Genomic DNA, 16,160 nt, shown 5'->3' on the forward strand with positions numbered 1-16,160 from the left:
AATGTTTACAGGTTGATATCAATATGATGAACAAATTGAGCCTTTACGTCTGTGGCTGCCGCCCTTGATTGTCGTGAGCTTGGAAAGACGAAATCTTTTCATCCAGTTACACCTCAGCCCGAAGCCTCTTCTTAAGTATGACAGATGAGATTTAGTGTCATGCTCTTCGTGAAATTAGAAAAGTTCTCTTAGTCTATGGAATCCAGGCGGTCTTATATCAACCTAGGTGGGGTGGGGAGTCAGTGTCCGAACATTAAGCTGATACTCCTTTGCATATTCAGTATAATTATCGTCCAAAATGTACAATCCAACAGTATGACCCTCACAACCCTAGTAATCTGGCGCTTCAGGCGCAAATGGCATGGGATAAGGTCGAGCATGCCTAGGACGCAGCTCGGGAAGTTCCTCGTAGCTATCCGAATAAAGTCCATCTTCGTAGGGAGAGTGCAATTCCTCGCTCACAAACTGGTACGGCCTTCGTCGGCTGCGTGACCGAGGCGTACGAGCCCTCTGATTCATAAAGTACCTTTCATGCTGGCGGCCGCGAGGAGGCTGACTGTGAGTGCGTCCGAAGTGTTGCCGTGCCTCAGCGAAACGAGCATCTTCAAATGTAGGGTGATTCATAATCATCTCGGGTCTGCGCTCGTATGGCACTGTTCTCGCTTCCAACCAATCGACTTTAGCTTGAAGCGATTCCAACTGTTTTTGACGCTCATCCTCGGTATCACCTTTCGAAGATTGAATTTCTAGCCCTCGGGTTCGACTGATCAAGTCGGTAATTTGTTGCAATGTCAGATCTGCCTGCTCTAGAGCTCGGCCCCTCTCCAATGAGTCCAAAAGGTCCTGGGTGATTGCTACAGGCGTTTTTGATCGGCGATACTCCAGCGGAATGGCCCTTCGATGTGGCTCTGGATCCATGTCCAGATCTCTCAAACGGTCCCGACGTCGCACCATGACATCCCTGACACTATCTTCCAACAATCTGCCGAACTCATCGCGCACGAACGCCGCGTTCTTCGCCATTGCATCTTGTTGTGCTGCAGCTGCAGCTCGCTTCTTCCTTCTCCTCTCTTTCTTGGACTTTTCGTGCTCCTTGTCACTAAGCAAGTATCGCACCTGTTTTTGACCCAGTCCTATGCCGCAGTCAACGCACGGAGGCATGTCTTCAATTCGTGGTTGGCGTGGTTTCGGTCGAAACACAGGGACGAAGTTGGGTTCTTGGAAACCTTGGCCATATCTCGGAGGACCCTGATGGACGTAAGGGGCTTGTGGCAAGGGATGAGGATAAGGATATGGCGGCGGGGCAGGTGGCTGGTTGACTGGGACGTTAAGCACGAAGTGAGCGGGGGGCACGCTGTTCCACCAGCCTGGCGCAACATTCAGATGCGGAACAGGCCGATATCCAGGTTGTTGGAAAGGTGGTAACCATGCCCCGTTCATATTCCTGCCTGTTCGGGGTTGTTGCGGAGGTGCTGCAGGATATGGATGTGGTTGTGATGTCGCAAGTGGACGCACTTTGCGTGGTGTGTTTGGTCTTGCTTCCGGCGGTGGAGGCGGTGGCGGTGGTGGATGGGAGTATAAATACTCTGCCATGTGATCGGGCAACTGATACCCACCAGGACCTATGTAGGAAATGTCGGGACACCTTCGATTTTTCCGGTGGATTCTATAAGCGCCGTTGTTCTCGGGGCGCTTATTCGAGGGATTCGATGAATCCCCTGGACGCTTCCGTGACTTATGTTGTCGTGTCTCATTCTCATCTTCTCGCGGGGACTTCCCCTCTCCACTCTTCTCGGACTTTCCGGGCTTCATGTATATCGTAGTTGGCTCCTTCAGTCTGTCCTGAGGCTAGCATCAATATGTCGGAGTGTCCTCTGTATATCGGGCCAAGCTTGTTTGACGACCGCGAATGTAGTACGAAGGATGCCTAGATACCAAATACGCCGGCAACATGATTGCGGGTGGGCGAGAAAAAGTGCAGAATTAAGGCACGAAAATATAGTACCGTACTGCTTCCCTCGATTTCGATGGTTCGCCTGAAATGGCAGACCAGGCTGTGAGGCAACCGTTTGCTGGGATGCCTAGCCAGACGTAAGTCACCCCTCTTTGGTTAGTTTGCCCTCATCGGGGCTCTGTGCATGCGTCTTCCAACTTTGTCCCGGACCCGCGCTGATGAAGATATGCCAGCTTGTGCTGAGGAACGTTGCAAATTAGGAGACGGGTTATCTGGCTACGTAAAGCAGCAAGCACCCCAGTGCATTCTTAAAGCAGCAAGCACACCAGCGCATGGAATGCACTGGGGAAGCCGGATATGAGCAGCCATACGATGCCGATGAATCTACAGTAGGAGATACATATCACAGGCCCCTTACGTATCTTTCCATGTGTCAAGGGACTTTGAACACATACGCCACGATTTCTACAAACGTTGGCTCGCATTGAAGCCGGGTACTCCTCCCGAAATGAACATGAGGTACCAACAAAAGTGGTGTGCTTGCGTGCTTTTCTCTACCCCGCATCCTATTTCGTATGCATGTCAGATGCCCAGTCTGACATTGCTCCTGTGATTTATTTACAATGCAGGATAGCTCGCATAGCCTCTATTCTGCACGGTCAACATGCAGTCAATGAGCCAATGATATTGACGCACGTTGTTTATCACCTCACTCGGCCTTGGAAGTTTGTCCCTCGAGAGCCTGATTGTGATGACCATGATACCAATTGTACGCACATTATGCATAGGCCACGGGTTTTACTGCTTGATGACGAATGAGTGACCGACATCTGAATGCTGCGACTTAACTACATCTAGGAAGCGCCATGCATCTCACCTAGCGGCTGCAGACGGTTCGCATACGATTGCTACTTGTCTCCTTCTCTGATAAGATTTGTCGTCAACCTTCCAGCCGCAAAGCCTTCACGTTACTCGGAGACGCACCGCACCTCAAGATGGACGCATCCAGCACGGCCGCATCGACCATCGCATTATTCGAACGGCTCGACAAGCTCTATCAGATAATCAAGGACATCAAAGATCTTCCAAACGCTATCCATAGAGTGGGAGAGTCTTTCCCAATAGTCTTGGATATTGTCAAGGTTGTCCGAGATGAGCCTAAAACAAAGCCCGCGAGGTTTGTGAACGCAATTCTCGAATCTTGCAACAACCTGGCGAGGCGAATTGGGTACATCTTCAATGCAATCAAGAACGCGATGAAGCAGAGAAGCGAGGATAAAAATTGGTCGACATTCGTCGATGTATATCGCGAGAAGGCCCGCGAGGCGGGCAAAGTAGAAGCCGCGATGGAGCAGATTTTGCAGAAACTGAGGAACTTGGCTGTTGATAAAATTTTCAAATCACTCGACGAAGAAAAACCAGCGATTGACAGAATGACTGGAGCCATCAAGGCCCTTAGGAACGCGAAATCGCCATTGCCGGACTCGGACTTCAACGAGAGCGCGGCCTAGCAGTCGATTTCGTCAATCGGAAGGGAATATTGTCAATCGGATCTCACCCCCGGAATACTGTCGAAAGCTCGTCTGCATCCAGTGGGTCCGGAGCAATACATTGTGGTACGGGCTTTGCGAACTGAAACGGAACCGAAATTTGCTGGTTCTTTGTAGGGGCTGGTGAATCATTTCTATCATTTAACGATCTCAAGTTCGTCTCAAATCTGTGACCTCCCAGCTTCTTGGACAGTAATCTTGACACTTCACGGGCCGGCAGTCCAATTTTGACCATCTCGATTTTTCCAAGTGCACTTTGGAGCCACTTGAGTTTGAGAAGGTGCAAGGAGGGAACCCTCGCATCGCCAAATGAGCCCAGGGTAACGGAAGGTGGTCTTTGGAGACGCGAGATTCCAACAGACGGGAAGGTCTGAAAGCAAGACCACTATGGTGCTACAAAGATGAAATTAAATTTCCTGCTGATAATGTACTTCAGAAAGAGACTGCCTAGTTTTCCTGTGTCTGCGCGGCTATGTTTCGTGCATACTGATTGCTCCTACGTGTACTGAAGACGACAGTAACGACGACGACGACGAAGATGACGATAATAACGACAATAACGATAGCAACTAGGATAGGCACGACGACGAGGGTTAAGCAGAATACAGCCACATGAGAAGTAGTCGCTGAATTACAGGTAAAAAGGCGGTCTCTTCGGAAGATAAGCATCGTTATGCCACGTCAGCTATGGTTTCTCCCTTCCGCAGACCCCAGGTATCTCTCCAGCCACCATTGCCATAATCGCCTAAAGTCGATCTCCTTGTTCTACGCCGACCACCAAGTCTTCTGGGAATGTATGACTCCCAAGAGTCAATAGCTGGACTAGCATGAGGCTCGCTCGAATGACTAACACCCTCATCTAGCCATGTCTTTCTGGTCACACGCCTCGTAATAGCCTCCCATTTATACGCGTATAAATACGCCGAACACAACACCAATAGCGTAATCGGTGCAGCTATTGCCCAGTACATCCATGAGCTCTGAGGCATGTCGCGAATATCCACAGTGTTCATTCCAAAGAAGCTCGTGACGAATGACCTAGGGAGCACGTCAGTCTTTGTTCAGCCCGTGGCTCATGCTAAATAAAGCACCTCATGCGTTCAGAATACTTACAGGGGTAGGAAAAATAATGTGACCAAGGTGAACACTCGAATGGCATTCCCATGTCCCTCGTCTAGGACCTCAATACTCTCCTTTACTCTGGCCCGCAGATCGGCAGCTCGGTGCAACATAACGAGTAGCTCGTCATGCTCACGCTGTCTTTCCGCCTTGGCTCGCTCAATGACTTTTCGTTCCAGTGAAAACCGTGCTCTTCTCTCTCGATTCACGACATGGAAGGACGTGGGATCTGAGACGCGTTTACTGTTGTCAAGACAATGCCACTGAGTTACGTTGAGGTCTTTGAGAGCCTGGAGTTCCTCTTCGAGTGCGCGAATAGCCAGGAATGCTCGGCGTTTTGGACGTAGACTTGCGTTGAAGTCGAGAGCACGCGCATGAGCTGCGTAGAGGGCTATGAGATCCAAGGATGTCGTGGGCACTGCTACTTTGTGCCCCGGCTTTTGGGATGCAGCATCGAGAACACCTAGGTCTTCCGTCCACGTAACGGCCCTCCTTCTTGTTCCTCTGCGTACCTCTCCGCCGATCCCAGAAAAGCTCAGGGGTACCTTGGATGACCCAGCGCCGATACGAAAGGCGCCTGTCTGAACGTTGGCCATGGCCATCGCGACAATGTACTCGGCTCCGACAGCACCAAGTCGAACACTGCTTGTGTTTTCGGCCGTAATACCGAGGATGAGGTCCTCTCTTGCGCTTTCGATATGCGCAATCACCTCATTGAGGGTGGATACATAGCGAGTCTTCGCCTTGCTCAAACGGTTGTTTCGGTGACCTTTGGAGTTTTTCTCTCTCGATGTCAGTAAGACAATTCCAGCCTGGACAGAAAACAGCGCTACGATGTTCTCAAAAGCACGGAGAAGACTGGTCGGCAAAGCTGGCGCCTCAGTCTGATCGATGCTCCTCTTCTGCTCCTGGGTTTTTTGGTCGCCATCCTCGCGAGATGTACCTGGATAACCGTTGGCCGTCTCATGTGTCTCATTTGGGGTGCCAGGAATCCCGTCTCTGTCGTTTTCAGTACCTCGGTTACCAACACGCTCATTAAATCCTTCTTCTGGTCGGTTTCCTGGTCTCGCAATAAAGAGATGGAGCTCTCTTGACACGTCGAGAATTCTTCCAAGATCCCCTTTGAAGACTGTCAAACCTTCGATCAACGTATTAAACAGACGGTCCTTCTCCGCCGTCCTTGCATTCTGGAGCCACACGATACATGGGTCTTCGTGAGGTGTGGCGGGCACTAGGTGGTCCGGCGACTGAGTATGAGCACGACAAGCGTGAAGGTGCTCAAGAGCTCCGACGAGATCGTACTCTCTCTTGCTATCGCATGCATCACATGTCTTGAATACAGGGTTCTTAGCATGGTCGTAGCAAGATCCTCGAATAATCCAGGACTGTTCGCCCTCGGCGGCAGTCTTGAGTGCCGCGAATCGAATGTGCTAAATACAGTGTCAACAGAAGCCAAGGAGTTCTACCATTGATTATGATTCGAGGGGTAGTATAAAGTGGTTTTCAGCGACTTACTCTGAAGATCAAGTCCAATGCACCCCAAAATCGATCTATGACACCTTTGATGTCTGCATAGAACCCCGCTCCGTCATCCTTGAGTGGCAAATACAGACTTAAGATCGTCTTAGAAATTGTAAACACGTCCCGAATTAAATCATTCGCCTGCTCCGTGGTATTCACGTATAGACCCTCTTGTTTCTTTGGAGAGCCATCTGTCGAACGGGATGAAGCAGGACTCTTCTGCGACGCTGACCCTTTCTTCGACTCTTCGGTAGAATTGTCTTTTGTAATTTTGACTGTCGCAGACTCCGATCCCATGACGCTCAAAATGTCGTGGCGGTCGTAGATGTCTTCGAGAGAGCACTCGTAACCGCTTTTATAAACCCTGCCGTAAAGAATACTCTCTCGGAGAGACCCGTCAATTTTGCGGAGAAGACGGACCATTGTACTCATGCTGCCCTCTTCATTCTGCTCTCCTCCACTCCCTTGTGTGACCTTCCACATCAGGAATGGGGTTGCAGGTGTGTCAAATGGCTTGGGCGGCTCCCTCCTGATGGACCTCTCACGGCTTGGAGTTCGCAGGGACCTGCTACGCGAAGCGATTGACGACGGTTTTTGTGAAGATATTTCGTCGTTACTCCCGCTCTCTGAAGAGCTGAGGTGATATGTCCGACTTGCTTTCTTTCTGATGAATCCATCATTGACGATTTTGGCGGGCTTGATGTTTTCAGTTGCTTTCTCGTGTGCCGCGGTCTTTGACGAGGAATCAAAGCGATGCTTGAGGTCGTAAAGGCGCTGACGAGAGTCCGCAATAGGTCTGTAACTGTGAGAATTTAGGGAAAATATGGTTTATTTTAAGGTCGTCATATCACTTACCTGTCAACAACCATCGTGCTCATTGATGGTGGTGGTATTGATCCCGATCTTGAACTTGAGAACGACTCTGACCTACGCCGTTTTATGGTTCTTATTCTATGGGCAGGTTCGGATAATGCATGCATGGTGGGGGCTTTGTTGCGATGCCTTTCAAACCCGTAATGAGGACCTGCGTACGTGTGAGGTGTTCCCGGTCTTCGGATAAGCGCGCCTCTTGACACATGTGCATCAGAAGCCGGGGCCTGTGGTGTATACGAATAACGTTGGATCTGCATCCTGGACGCAGATAGATCGTCATAATAATTCTTGACTTCTTCGGGTCTGTCAAAATTCGGTGGAGGTGAAGGTGGAAGTGGCGGCGGAGCAAAGTATTCGGAGTCAAGGAGATAATGTCTAGGAGCTTTCCGCCGTAAGCTCAAGCGAATGTCATCGAAAGTGATCAGAGCTTCCTTTAACATAGTCGCCCAGAGCTCCGAGTTTACGTGAGCGACATTATGCGTGTCTTCGACGATGTCGAAATCTTCGATTGATGTGAGGTTTGTGATACGGGCAGTAAGCTCCTACGAAGATTGTGTCAAGTTGAGAAACACACTTTCGTTGCTAAAATATTGCAGCTTGATATTGTGGTCTGCCATTGAACTTACAGCAAAACTAAAGTCGTGCTTGATATAGGAGTAGTACTCCTTGCCATGGAAGTCTGTGATTCTCACGGTCACAAGCGGTCGGGAGTTGCTCTCGTCGATAATAATGTTATCTTTGCAGATGGCAGACAGGGGCACTTCACCCCATGTCAATAGGACCTCTGGGCTCCGGCGTAAGCTTCGGTGTTCGAGTACAGGCGCAACAAAACTCACCTGGCCCGATGAGAAGGCTCTTCATTCTGGCAACGTGTAGGATTTCCTTGCCAAGCCACTTCTGTGTTTCGGAAAGCACCTGCATTTTGTCTCTAGCGTCGCCCACATCATAACCGTAGTGAGCACTTAGAAGACTCTCCATGTTGTCATGGCCCATCTTCCTCTGACCTTCGCGAAAGACGAGATAAGGAGTAGAGTAGTAGGTGACCGAATTTCGGAGGAGTGGATTGCCAGAGGGAAACCCGTCAACACGAGAAACATTGGTCCTAGCCTTTTGGCCGTTTAGGGTCGCACTGCGACTGCAGTCTTGGTGGCCGGGAGAGACACGTTCAAGAAAACCCAGCGCAAGAGATTGGTATCCTGTGTGAACAAATGGACAGCAGATGACGAGACTCTGTTTCCATCGGTCAACCTTTCTTCTTTCATAGTTTCAATACAGAGAATATGCACCCTTATAACTTTAACGATATCTGAAGCGTGTTGCACATGACTGCCGAGAAGTCAGTCTTGCTCTGAACTCCGCCACGAGAGGTACCTACAGCCAGTAGATTTGACGCGGCGCAGGCTTCACATGATCGAGAGCATCCTTCTGACAATACAGTGTCACCACGCTTTTCGCCTTCTCATCGGCGAAACTCTCTGCTGCGTTAATGACAACAAGTTCGGTGTCAATACCATCGCCGAAGCTTGCGCGTTTCCTAAACCAAGCTTGGAGCATGCTGCCTGCATTTCCGTTAGATCGTCTGGCGTCTTCTATGAACCTTTCGTCTTTCAGGTCAAATGATAAGGTCTCGGCGAGTTGTGCGTCATTGTCATCTCTATCAGCGGATATCGGGGGTACATAGCCGAGTATATGACTTCGATCGTGGCTGCGGCTGCGACTGTTACTGATGTATTGGACCGGGTTTGGGCTTTCTCTTCGGCGACGGCTGATGTGGATATTACCGATATTCACTGAATCGTTAGAATAGGCGGTGTCGGATGTTCTGCGATCTTTTCGTCGTTTCATTTTCTCTTGGCGTCTTCTCAATTCTGCCGAATCTCGGGGCGGCGGCATTGGTATTTCGTCGTCCTCTTCCCGCTCCCAGCTTGGATGATATCGGTCATCACTTGCATCCCGACGACGAGTTTCAACACCAGACGAGCTGGAATCGCTGTGATAATTTCGGATGCCATCAGCATCATCCCACCTAACCCATCTAGTTTGCCCTGCGCTAGGACGAGGCTTGGGGCCTCCGTATGTTGCTGGCTCTCGTCGAAAGCGGACATTTCGTCGATAGCGGACATGCAGCAGCTCACTTTCACTTGAATCGTTGGATGATTCCATTGACCGATGAGACGAATGGTTGGAAGAGCCGTCGTATGGCTTCGGCCCTCCAATAGGTGTTGAGAATTGTGTCAGATCCTCGTTGGATGATTCCATTGACCGATGAGATGCATGGTTGGAAGAGCCGTCGAATGGCTTCGGACCTCCAATAGGGGTTGAGAATTGTGTCAGATCTTCGTCGTCTTCAGCGTCTTGGACATATGCGACGGGCGCCCAAGAAGGTCTATTCGTCTGAGGGTCGGTCAGTGTCCAGAATAAAGGCACAGAAGCTCAACGATGGAGGTTCAGGAACGGAAACCTACTTTTTCAACATTGCCAGTATTGGCGTTTCCTATTGCAGTTGAGAATCTCGGCTCTTCCACGTCTGCTTCTTCACCACTGTGATCTGGACCATTGGGGTAATCATGCGATATCGTTTGTTTGATCTCGTCATCTTGGCCATCTTCCAATTCCAGCACGTAGGGGGGTGTGGCCTCAATTGAGTGATCATCGCCGCTGTCAGATCGTTCTTTCGACAGACTGGCGTGGTCATTGTCGGAATCTGGGGCTAGAGTCGCCTCATTGCAATCGTTAGTGTTGGGACTTTGACCTTCATGTGTGTTTTGTGGCTCCATTTTCATGCCCATACACTACTTGAAAGTCCCCAAAACGCAAGAAAAAGATGCTGAAGAGTTTTGCGAAATCAGGCTGACCAGATTTCAAAAGACCCGTTTACATGTCCAGGGATCTCGTCCTCTTCGGTGCTAGCTGCTTATGTCGCCTTAGATAAGCCCCAACCACCCCGGTGCCCTCAGCCAATTGAATGTGGCTCATCGTCAACCCTGCATGAAATGAATGGTAGGGTAGTCTCCAGCTTGCGTAAGACTTGTTGGACTGAGCGGTAAATCCTGCGAACTTCGAGAGAAGATTGATGACTATTCAGCAATTGTGTCGTGCGCTGGACACACTTTTCGTGTTTCGAAATTGAAAGCTAGATTGCTTGAGTGTATGACGCTTCTGTTTTGAGGCCGCCTTTTCTGCTGTCCTTGAGCGAGTGTATTTCCTGTCTACTTACCGATTTACTTCAACCAAGGATAATAGTTAGAGGAGTGGACCGAAAACGATTAATAGCGACGGACGATAGTAACGGACAACGAGTATAGCAACGATAATGTCAATGATAGCGACGACGACGACGACGACGACGACGACGAAGACAATACTGGCTTTATATAGTACATATGAACTCATAGGAAAATTATTGCCTCTAGCACAGGAATCGCAGGTTGTCGCTTTATTGTCTGGTCGAATGTGAAGAGACGCTAATAGAAGGAACTGACCACCATGCTGTGCAGCACCAAGGTGTGCAGGCGAGGTTTTGTTTTACCACAGCTTATACTAGTGGTAAGCTCACGTAGGCAATGAAGTGCTTCGCTGAACCGCTAAATCGCTCAAACAACAAGCGCAAAGGCGTTGAAAAAAAGTCTAGTGAAATCTTTGAAAAGCTTAATCCTGTTCGACTCAAATCTAATCTATCACTCTTTCTTCAAAAGCATCTTATATGCCCATTTAGAAAACTCTATCGCCTTCGCATCTACGAAGGTAGTAGTAAGGTCTGAAACCCATATCGCCGCAGGTGCCCATAGGATGAATGCCAAGAAAATGCCAAAGATGTAGGATATCTCAGTGTCTCCGCCACCGACAAGACCCAGAGTCCACCGAGCTAGGACCAAGCCTAATGAATATAGGAGTGGACCATGGATCATATACAGCGAGAAAGAGATCTTGCCCATGTACTGGGAAAACCGGTTAGTGAAAAGAATCTGCAAGAACGAGTTTTGGTCGACAACGAATACTGTTAGGACTGCCCCAATTGGTATCACAAGGGCCTCTTTGAATCTTGCTGGGACCAAGGATGCTAGGGTCACGTAGCCAGGTGACCTCGCTGCATCCTCCATATCTTCTGGCATACTGAGCAGCCACAGTGAGATCAAGAATGATACGAGCCCAACGCCCCGTCCAAGTATGCGACGAGACATGTGGCCTCGCTCCACTGTCCGATGTACGGCCCCATCCGAGGGCAAAGTGCTCGAGAGTTCGGGCTCAGATCGCCTGGTTGGCCACCTCCATTGCCTGTCCTCGAGCTCCAAATGCAGGTCGCACAAGAACATGCCGCTGAGAAACAAAAACATACCCCAATAGACGAAGACGCATTGGAGATATATCGCTAAGCTTAGTGCAAAGAGCATCCTGACTTTATTATGCACTCTGGTGAAAGCCGTCAGGAACATGAACACCACCATGGAGCTCATAAACTCGATAGGGATTGTCCAGAGGTGGGGGTCAAGTAGAGGCTCTGGATCTTCGGAATCGGCTCGAACAACAGGCTGGCCGATGGGGTCGGTGGTGAGGACTTCGGCATGGATGTAGTACTGCAGCTGGCCCCAGAGAGAGTCAAAGTGTGGCAGAGGCCTCGTCGGATAAGCAACGCCGGGTAGCCCCTTGTCGGGGAACAAGTTGAAATAACCCATCATGAGGGTGACGAACCCAACCACGGCGGGTGGAAGGAAGAGCCGGGTGTGGCGGCGGAAGACGGACGACGCGATGGCCGAGCCTGCTTTCTCGAACTCTCCTTTACGAACCAAGGTCAGAAAGTGGTGCGATATTGTGTAACCGGACACAACGAAGAAGACGCTGACTGGAGCGAGCCCCGAGACAACGAGCCGTAGGATAGGCAGCTGGTAGAGCCACCATCTCCGAGGTGGATCCGGCGTCCATGCTAACTGGACGTCAAATGAAAACCAGATCAGACCGCAGTGAACAAATACAACACATAGTGCTGCGATACCTCGCAAACCATCTTTAAAAATACGTTAGCCTAGCAATCAAAGATATTAAGCATGGTCTTTGTTACCTAGCCAAGCTGTAGAGCGAAGCGGTTTTGCCTTCGTTTCTGTTGATCTTAGGAAACTTGGGACCAGACAGTAGAGATGTCTCAAAAGCCTCCTCCACGTTTCCAGGCGACGTGTGTTGATGGGAAGTAGCGACTCATCTGCCTCCAATATTGAGTCACCCTCTACCTCATCGACCGAGGGCTTGGATTCTGTGCTCCAGTCATCTTCTCTTATCGGAGTGTACGTGTGCCGACCGTCCGTATCGTCGGGGTTGTAGCGCTGTCGGAGGAAGGAGGGCAACATAATCATGCGCGATCGGGCTTGATTTGAGCGATAGGTGACTTGAAGCTAAAGAGGGAACCACGAAAATTTAAGCTTATCACACTCGGCCGGTGTGATCGCCAGTGTCGATCAGCGAGGAAATCAGACGTCCAAAAAGCGCGCAAATATCGTCGGGGAGAGGTTACAGTAAAAACAGAATAAGAATTAGACGCACGTCACTACTTAAGGTACAGACACACACACTACCGAACTGTACGGCCGGCAATGGGCTTCCAGAAAAAGGATGAATCTCCACCAAGTTTCACTCGCCCGGAGAGATGCAAATTCGAACGAAGCTTTCCTCAATCGGTAGAAGACATACGTCAAAGTGCCCGTACAGTGTTTTCCGAATAGTCTTTTCCGGAAAGTGCCCGCGAATCGGGTGATTTTGTCACTGTGGGAGGCCGCGCCGCAGCTATAAATTGGAACCTACCAATTCCGTAAGCGGTAATTCGAAGGAGTGTTTCACCCGATGAACACGAAGGGCTCGGGGTAGTCCATCGCCAATTCGCGGGAGATAAACCTCAATGCTGCGGTAGTGTGACAAAAATGGACAGGTTAGCACGGACGCCAGTGCTGCGGACGACAAGAAACTGAAACGTATGACGGAGGTCGATGCGAGACCGAGCTTCCATCTCATCAACACCCATTGCCAGAGAGATTATCAGAGGGCATTCATCGACGACTTCACGACCTAGGCCGTCGGTCGACCGTGAGAAGCGACCCGTCGAGGCCTTCATGGAATCATTCGCAGAACACTCAACCGGGAAAGGCGAAGTGGAGCGACATTCAAACCCGACATGACAGCGTTTATACTTCACACGCGACATCATCATAGATGATACTGTTCAACCAAAGGCCCAGGCTGAAGTATCAGGGGTGATGATAGACCTAAAAGGCAGTTTTGTCTGGCACATTGCAGAGGCCACGGCAAGGGGCCTCGAGACAGTTCTGGGGCTCAGGGGGCTTAAAGGCCGGACTCCGGCGGGGTATTGACACAGCCGGGCCCCGTTTCGCCTGATGAGTCAGCTGGGTCTTGCTCTTGTAGATGATCCGGTACTCGCCGGTTTATCGATGGGAGAGCGGAAGGGATCCCGAGTTCTCCGATGAGTATTACTGAAAGTTCTGGATATCCTGCATAGCAATGTTATGAGTTGGACGTCGGAAGTTCGTATTCTGCCTCATTCCACGAATTCGCTGGCGTAAGACCCTGCCCCTGCCCCCTGGACACACAGTCGTGGGGGCCACCATTCGAACAAGTGACCGACATCATACCTCCAGAATCACGACATGTCCCAAGTACATCTGACTACTCGTCAAACTTCATCTACTCTCGATATATTATCCCCATATTAATATCGCTCTGGCCACTGAGAGTAAGAATGGGTGCAATAGAGAGGGTACGATAGTGCTATCAAGAGTACCTAGGTTGATAGGTCTGCCACACTTCTTTATTTACGAAGTGTGGCATTCAAGCATTTCATGAAAGATCAAAATCCCTCATGAGAGGTTTTAGTGATTGAAAATGCGGTTGTGGGAGTGGTGGAAAGTTTGAGCTCAACCTCTTACCGCTGCGGTTTGACACGCGTACCAAAGTCACCATCACGGGTCACATTCTGACAAGAGATTCCTTGTTGAGGATCCATGTATATGATCTGAGAAAATTCGCACTCGATACTAAGGAGATTATCACCGTCCACAGTTTTGAACAATTCGCGTGTCCTAAGTATAGCGGCAGGGTTCATTGCGAGTCTGGATTCGATGCTTTCTCTTCTGTGTTCTTTCTCACAGTTTTCCCATGTCATTCAATCTTCTTTGAATGCTCCATTTCAACACACCTGTGCCTAGGATGCACACAAATATTTCTAAGTCATATGACGTCCTAAGGTAGGTAAGCACCTCAACAATATCCTCATAGGAATAAAACGCAATTAAGGGCGTGGGAAAGGCTTCAGATTAAATCTCTACTAGCAATTAAAGCAAAACCCATACGCACATAAAGAAAAGTAATTGTTCCAACTTGTCACATACCACATACTAGACTATTTTTGTGCTCTGCGTCTTGCTCAATTCGGACCCAGCCAAATGTTTATGCAAGAACACCCTCGTTCAACCTCCGGAAGCCCCGCCTCCGTCGCCTATTCCATTTCCATCGTTCTGTTGGTCCTGCTGTAACTGCTGTAACTGCTGATCATATTGCATAGCAGCTTGCGCCTGTCGGCTTACGAAGGCTTGATTCTCTTGCCATATACTCCGCACATACCCTTTCAGTCGTTCAATGTGCTCATCAACAATGCGTACCGATAGTGGATCCGGGATATGGCCGCTCTCTTTCAGTCTGGTTAACCTTTCTGCACATAGGGTTGCAATTCCTCCCGAAGGGCCTATCGTCTCGGGTCCCACGTATTCATAATCCTTTGAAGACATATACTGGAACCATCCCCAGTCTTGTGATCGTTTTGTCACAACACCAGCCGCTAACCGACGGCAAAAGTGTTGGCAGTTATTTGTCAGGTGGTTGTAAGTGCCAAAACTCTTTTCCACATTCAGACATACTTCGTCAACTTGTGCCTTTGACTTGTTCGTCCAACCAATGTGAACTATGTACAGCAGTCCGACTTCGGGCTTGGGATGTTGGAATTCGGGTTTGCGGCTTGCTTCGATAGCTGCTGCGCGTGCTTTCATTGCCATAGAATAAAGCCGATCTTTGCTTATAACCTTCTTGTAATAGCGCCCGAAGCCTGAAGAGTTCCGAAAGTCGTCGATTGGCTCTTGATCAACCTCTACTTGCACTCCGTTCCCGAGACCGGTCTCGAGATCAGGATCTTCTGCAGTCGCAGAGGACGCTATACTTCGCATTCTTCGAAGCTCATACTTATGCTGGTGCATTAGCAGAGCCCAATGTTTCCAGGAACCCCTCTTCGCATAAAACGATAGCCATACAGGCTCGCCATATGAAGTGTCGTTTTCAAGCTCCAATCGTTCTCCTGCTTGTTTCCGAAGATGCGCGTCCCAACCAACCCTAAATGTGGACTCAATATCTGTTGCCGTTGCATTTGGGGGTAGGTCCAACTTGGTGAGATCGATTTGATTAGCCACAACACGAGCGTGGGGCGTTGTTGACGTCTTCCTGCAGGCACAACAAAGGCTCAATGCGACAGTGATGCACCCGATGACGCCAGCGATTGTGCCAAGGGTAGTGGCCGTATCACTCGCCATATCGAAATTCCGGAGAATCGAGATACAAGAAGATTCAAAAAAAACATGCCACGGCGAGTTTGCGTTTTTGATGGCGCTACCTGTGCCTAATAAACACAAATAGAAGCGATTATGATCGTGAGGGATGAGACCCATAAATATTTTTGAAGTGGCCTTGAAACCTCAAGCCGAAACGTACTCAAGACCCAGGAATGTGATGCAATTCCTCATCGCAGGTGCAGAAGGCAGTTTTGACGATTTGGTCCATCGGACTCGCTGACCACCCTTCTCTACAGATGGAACAGGGTTGGATTAGGCATCCGCAGCCGCGAGCCTATCAAAGTGAGAATCCCCAAATTTCATGTTTTCATAAGGAACCAATCGATCCTCTCTTCAGAGCGATTCTGGTCGGCTTTTCGGTGTAGCAAAAGTTGGGTTGTTGCTACCTGCAATGCTGATGGTGCTGAGTGACCAGTTAGAGCACTCCTTGCGTGCAGGGATTGCAAGGAATACTGCTCCCTATTTCAGCTTTGATGCAGAACAATCCCTCAGACAGCCTTGCCATGATCCAGGCAGCAGCATGATGCA

The 16,160-nt window shown here is 49.7% G+C and overlaps 5 protein-coding genes across 5 annotated transcripts; 1 reads left to right on the forward strand and 4 right to left on the reverse strand.

Moving 5' to 3' along the window:
* Nucleotides 1-330: 330 nt before the first annotated feature.
* Nucleotides 331-1,440, reverse strand: GCG54_00015226 (uncharacterized protein; the record flags this gene model as incomplete). Its single annotated transcript, XM_045415039.1, has 1 exon — nucleotides 331-1,440. One exon carries the CDS (start codon nucleotides 1,438-1,440, stop codon nucleotides 331-333), a length of 1,110 nt encoding a protein of 369 aa, XP_045261161.1.
* A 1,509-nt stretch (nucleotides 1,441-2,949) lies between these two features.
* On the forward strand, nucleotides 2,950-3,465 carry GCG54_00015227 (uncharacterized protein; the record flags this gene model as incomplete). Its single annotated transcript, XM_045415040.1, has 1 exon — nucleotides 2,950-3,465. One exon carries the CDS (start codon nucleotides 2,950-2,952, stop codon nucleotides 3,463-3,465), a length of 516 nt encoding a protein of 171 aa, XP_045261162.1.
* A 1,148-nt stretch (nucleotides 3,466-4,613) lies between these two features.
* On the reverse strand, nucleotides 4,614-7,013 carry GCG54_00015228 (uncharacterized protein; the record flags this gene model as incomplete). Its single annotated transcript, XM_045415041.1, has 3 exons — nucleotides 4,614-6,053; nucleotides 6,139-6,946; nucleotides 7,000-7,013. 3 exons carry the CDS (start codon nucleotides 7,011-7,013, stop codon nucleotides 4,614-4,616), a joined length of 2,262 nt encoding a protein of 753 aa, XP_045261163.1.
* A 3,681-nt stretch (nucleotides 7,014-10,694) lies between these two features.
* Nucleotides 10,695-11,994, reverse strand: GCG54_00015229 (uncharacterized protein; the record flags this gene model as incomplete). The annotated part of the gene is made up of 2 exons (XM_045415042.1): nucleotides 10,695-11,938; nucleotides 11,988-11,994. 2 exons carry the CDS (start codon nucleotides 11,992-11,994, stop codon nucleotides 10,695-10,697), a joined length of 1,251 nt encoding a protein of 416 aa, XP_045261164.1.
* Nucleotides 11,995-14,483: 2,489 nt separating this feature from the next.
* On the reverse strand, nucleotides 14,484-15,593 carry GCG54_00015230 (uncharacterized protein; the record flags this gene model as incomplete). The annotated part of the gene is made up of 1 exon (XM_045415043.1): nucleotides 14,484-15,593. One exon carries the CDS (start codon nucleotides 15,591-15,593, stop codon nucleotides 14,484-14,486), a length of 1,110 nt encoding a protein of 369 aa, XP_045261165.1.
* Nucleotides 15,594-16,160: the final 567 nt, after the last annotated feature.

Source organism: Colletotrichum gloeosporioides, assembly GCF_011800055.1.
Source record: "Colletotrichum gloeosporioides strain Lc1 chromosome Unknown consensus_66, whole genome shotgun sequence".
NCBI lineage: Eukaryota > Fungi > Ascomycota > Sordariomycetes > Glomerellales > Glomerellaceae > Colletotrichum > Colletotrichum gloeosporioides.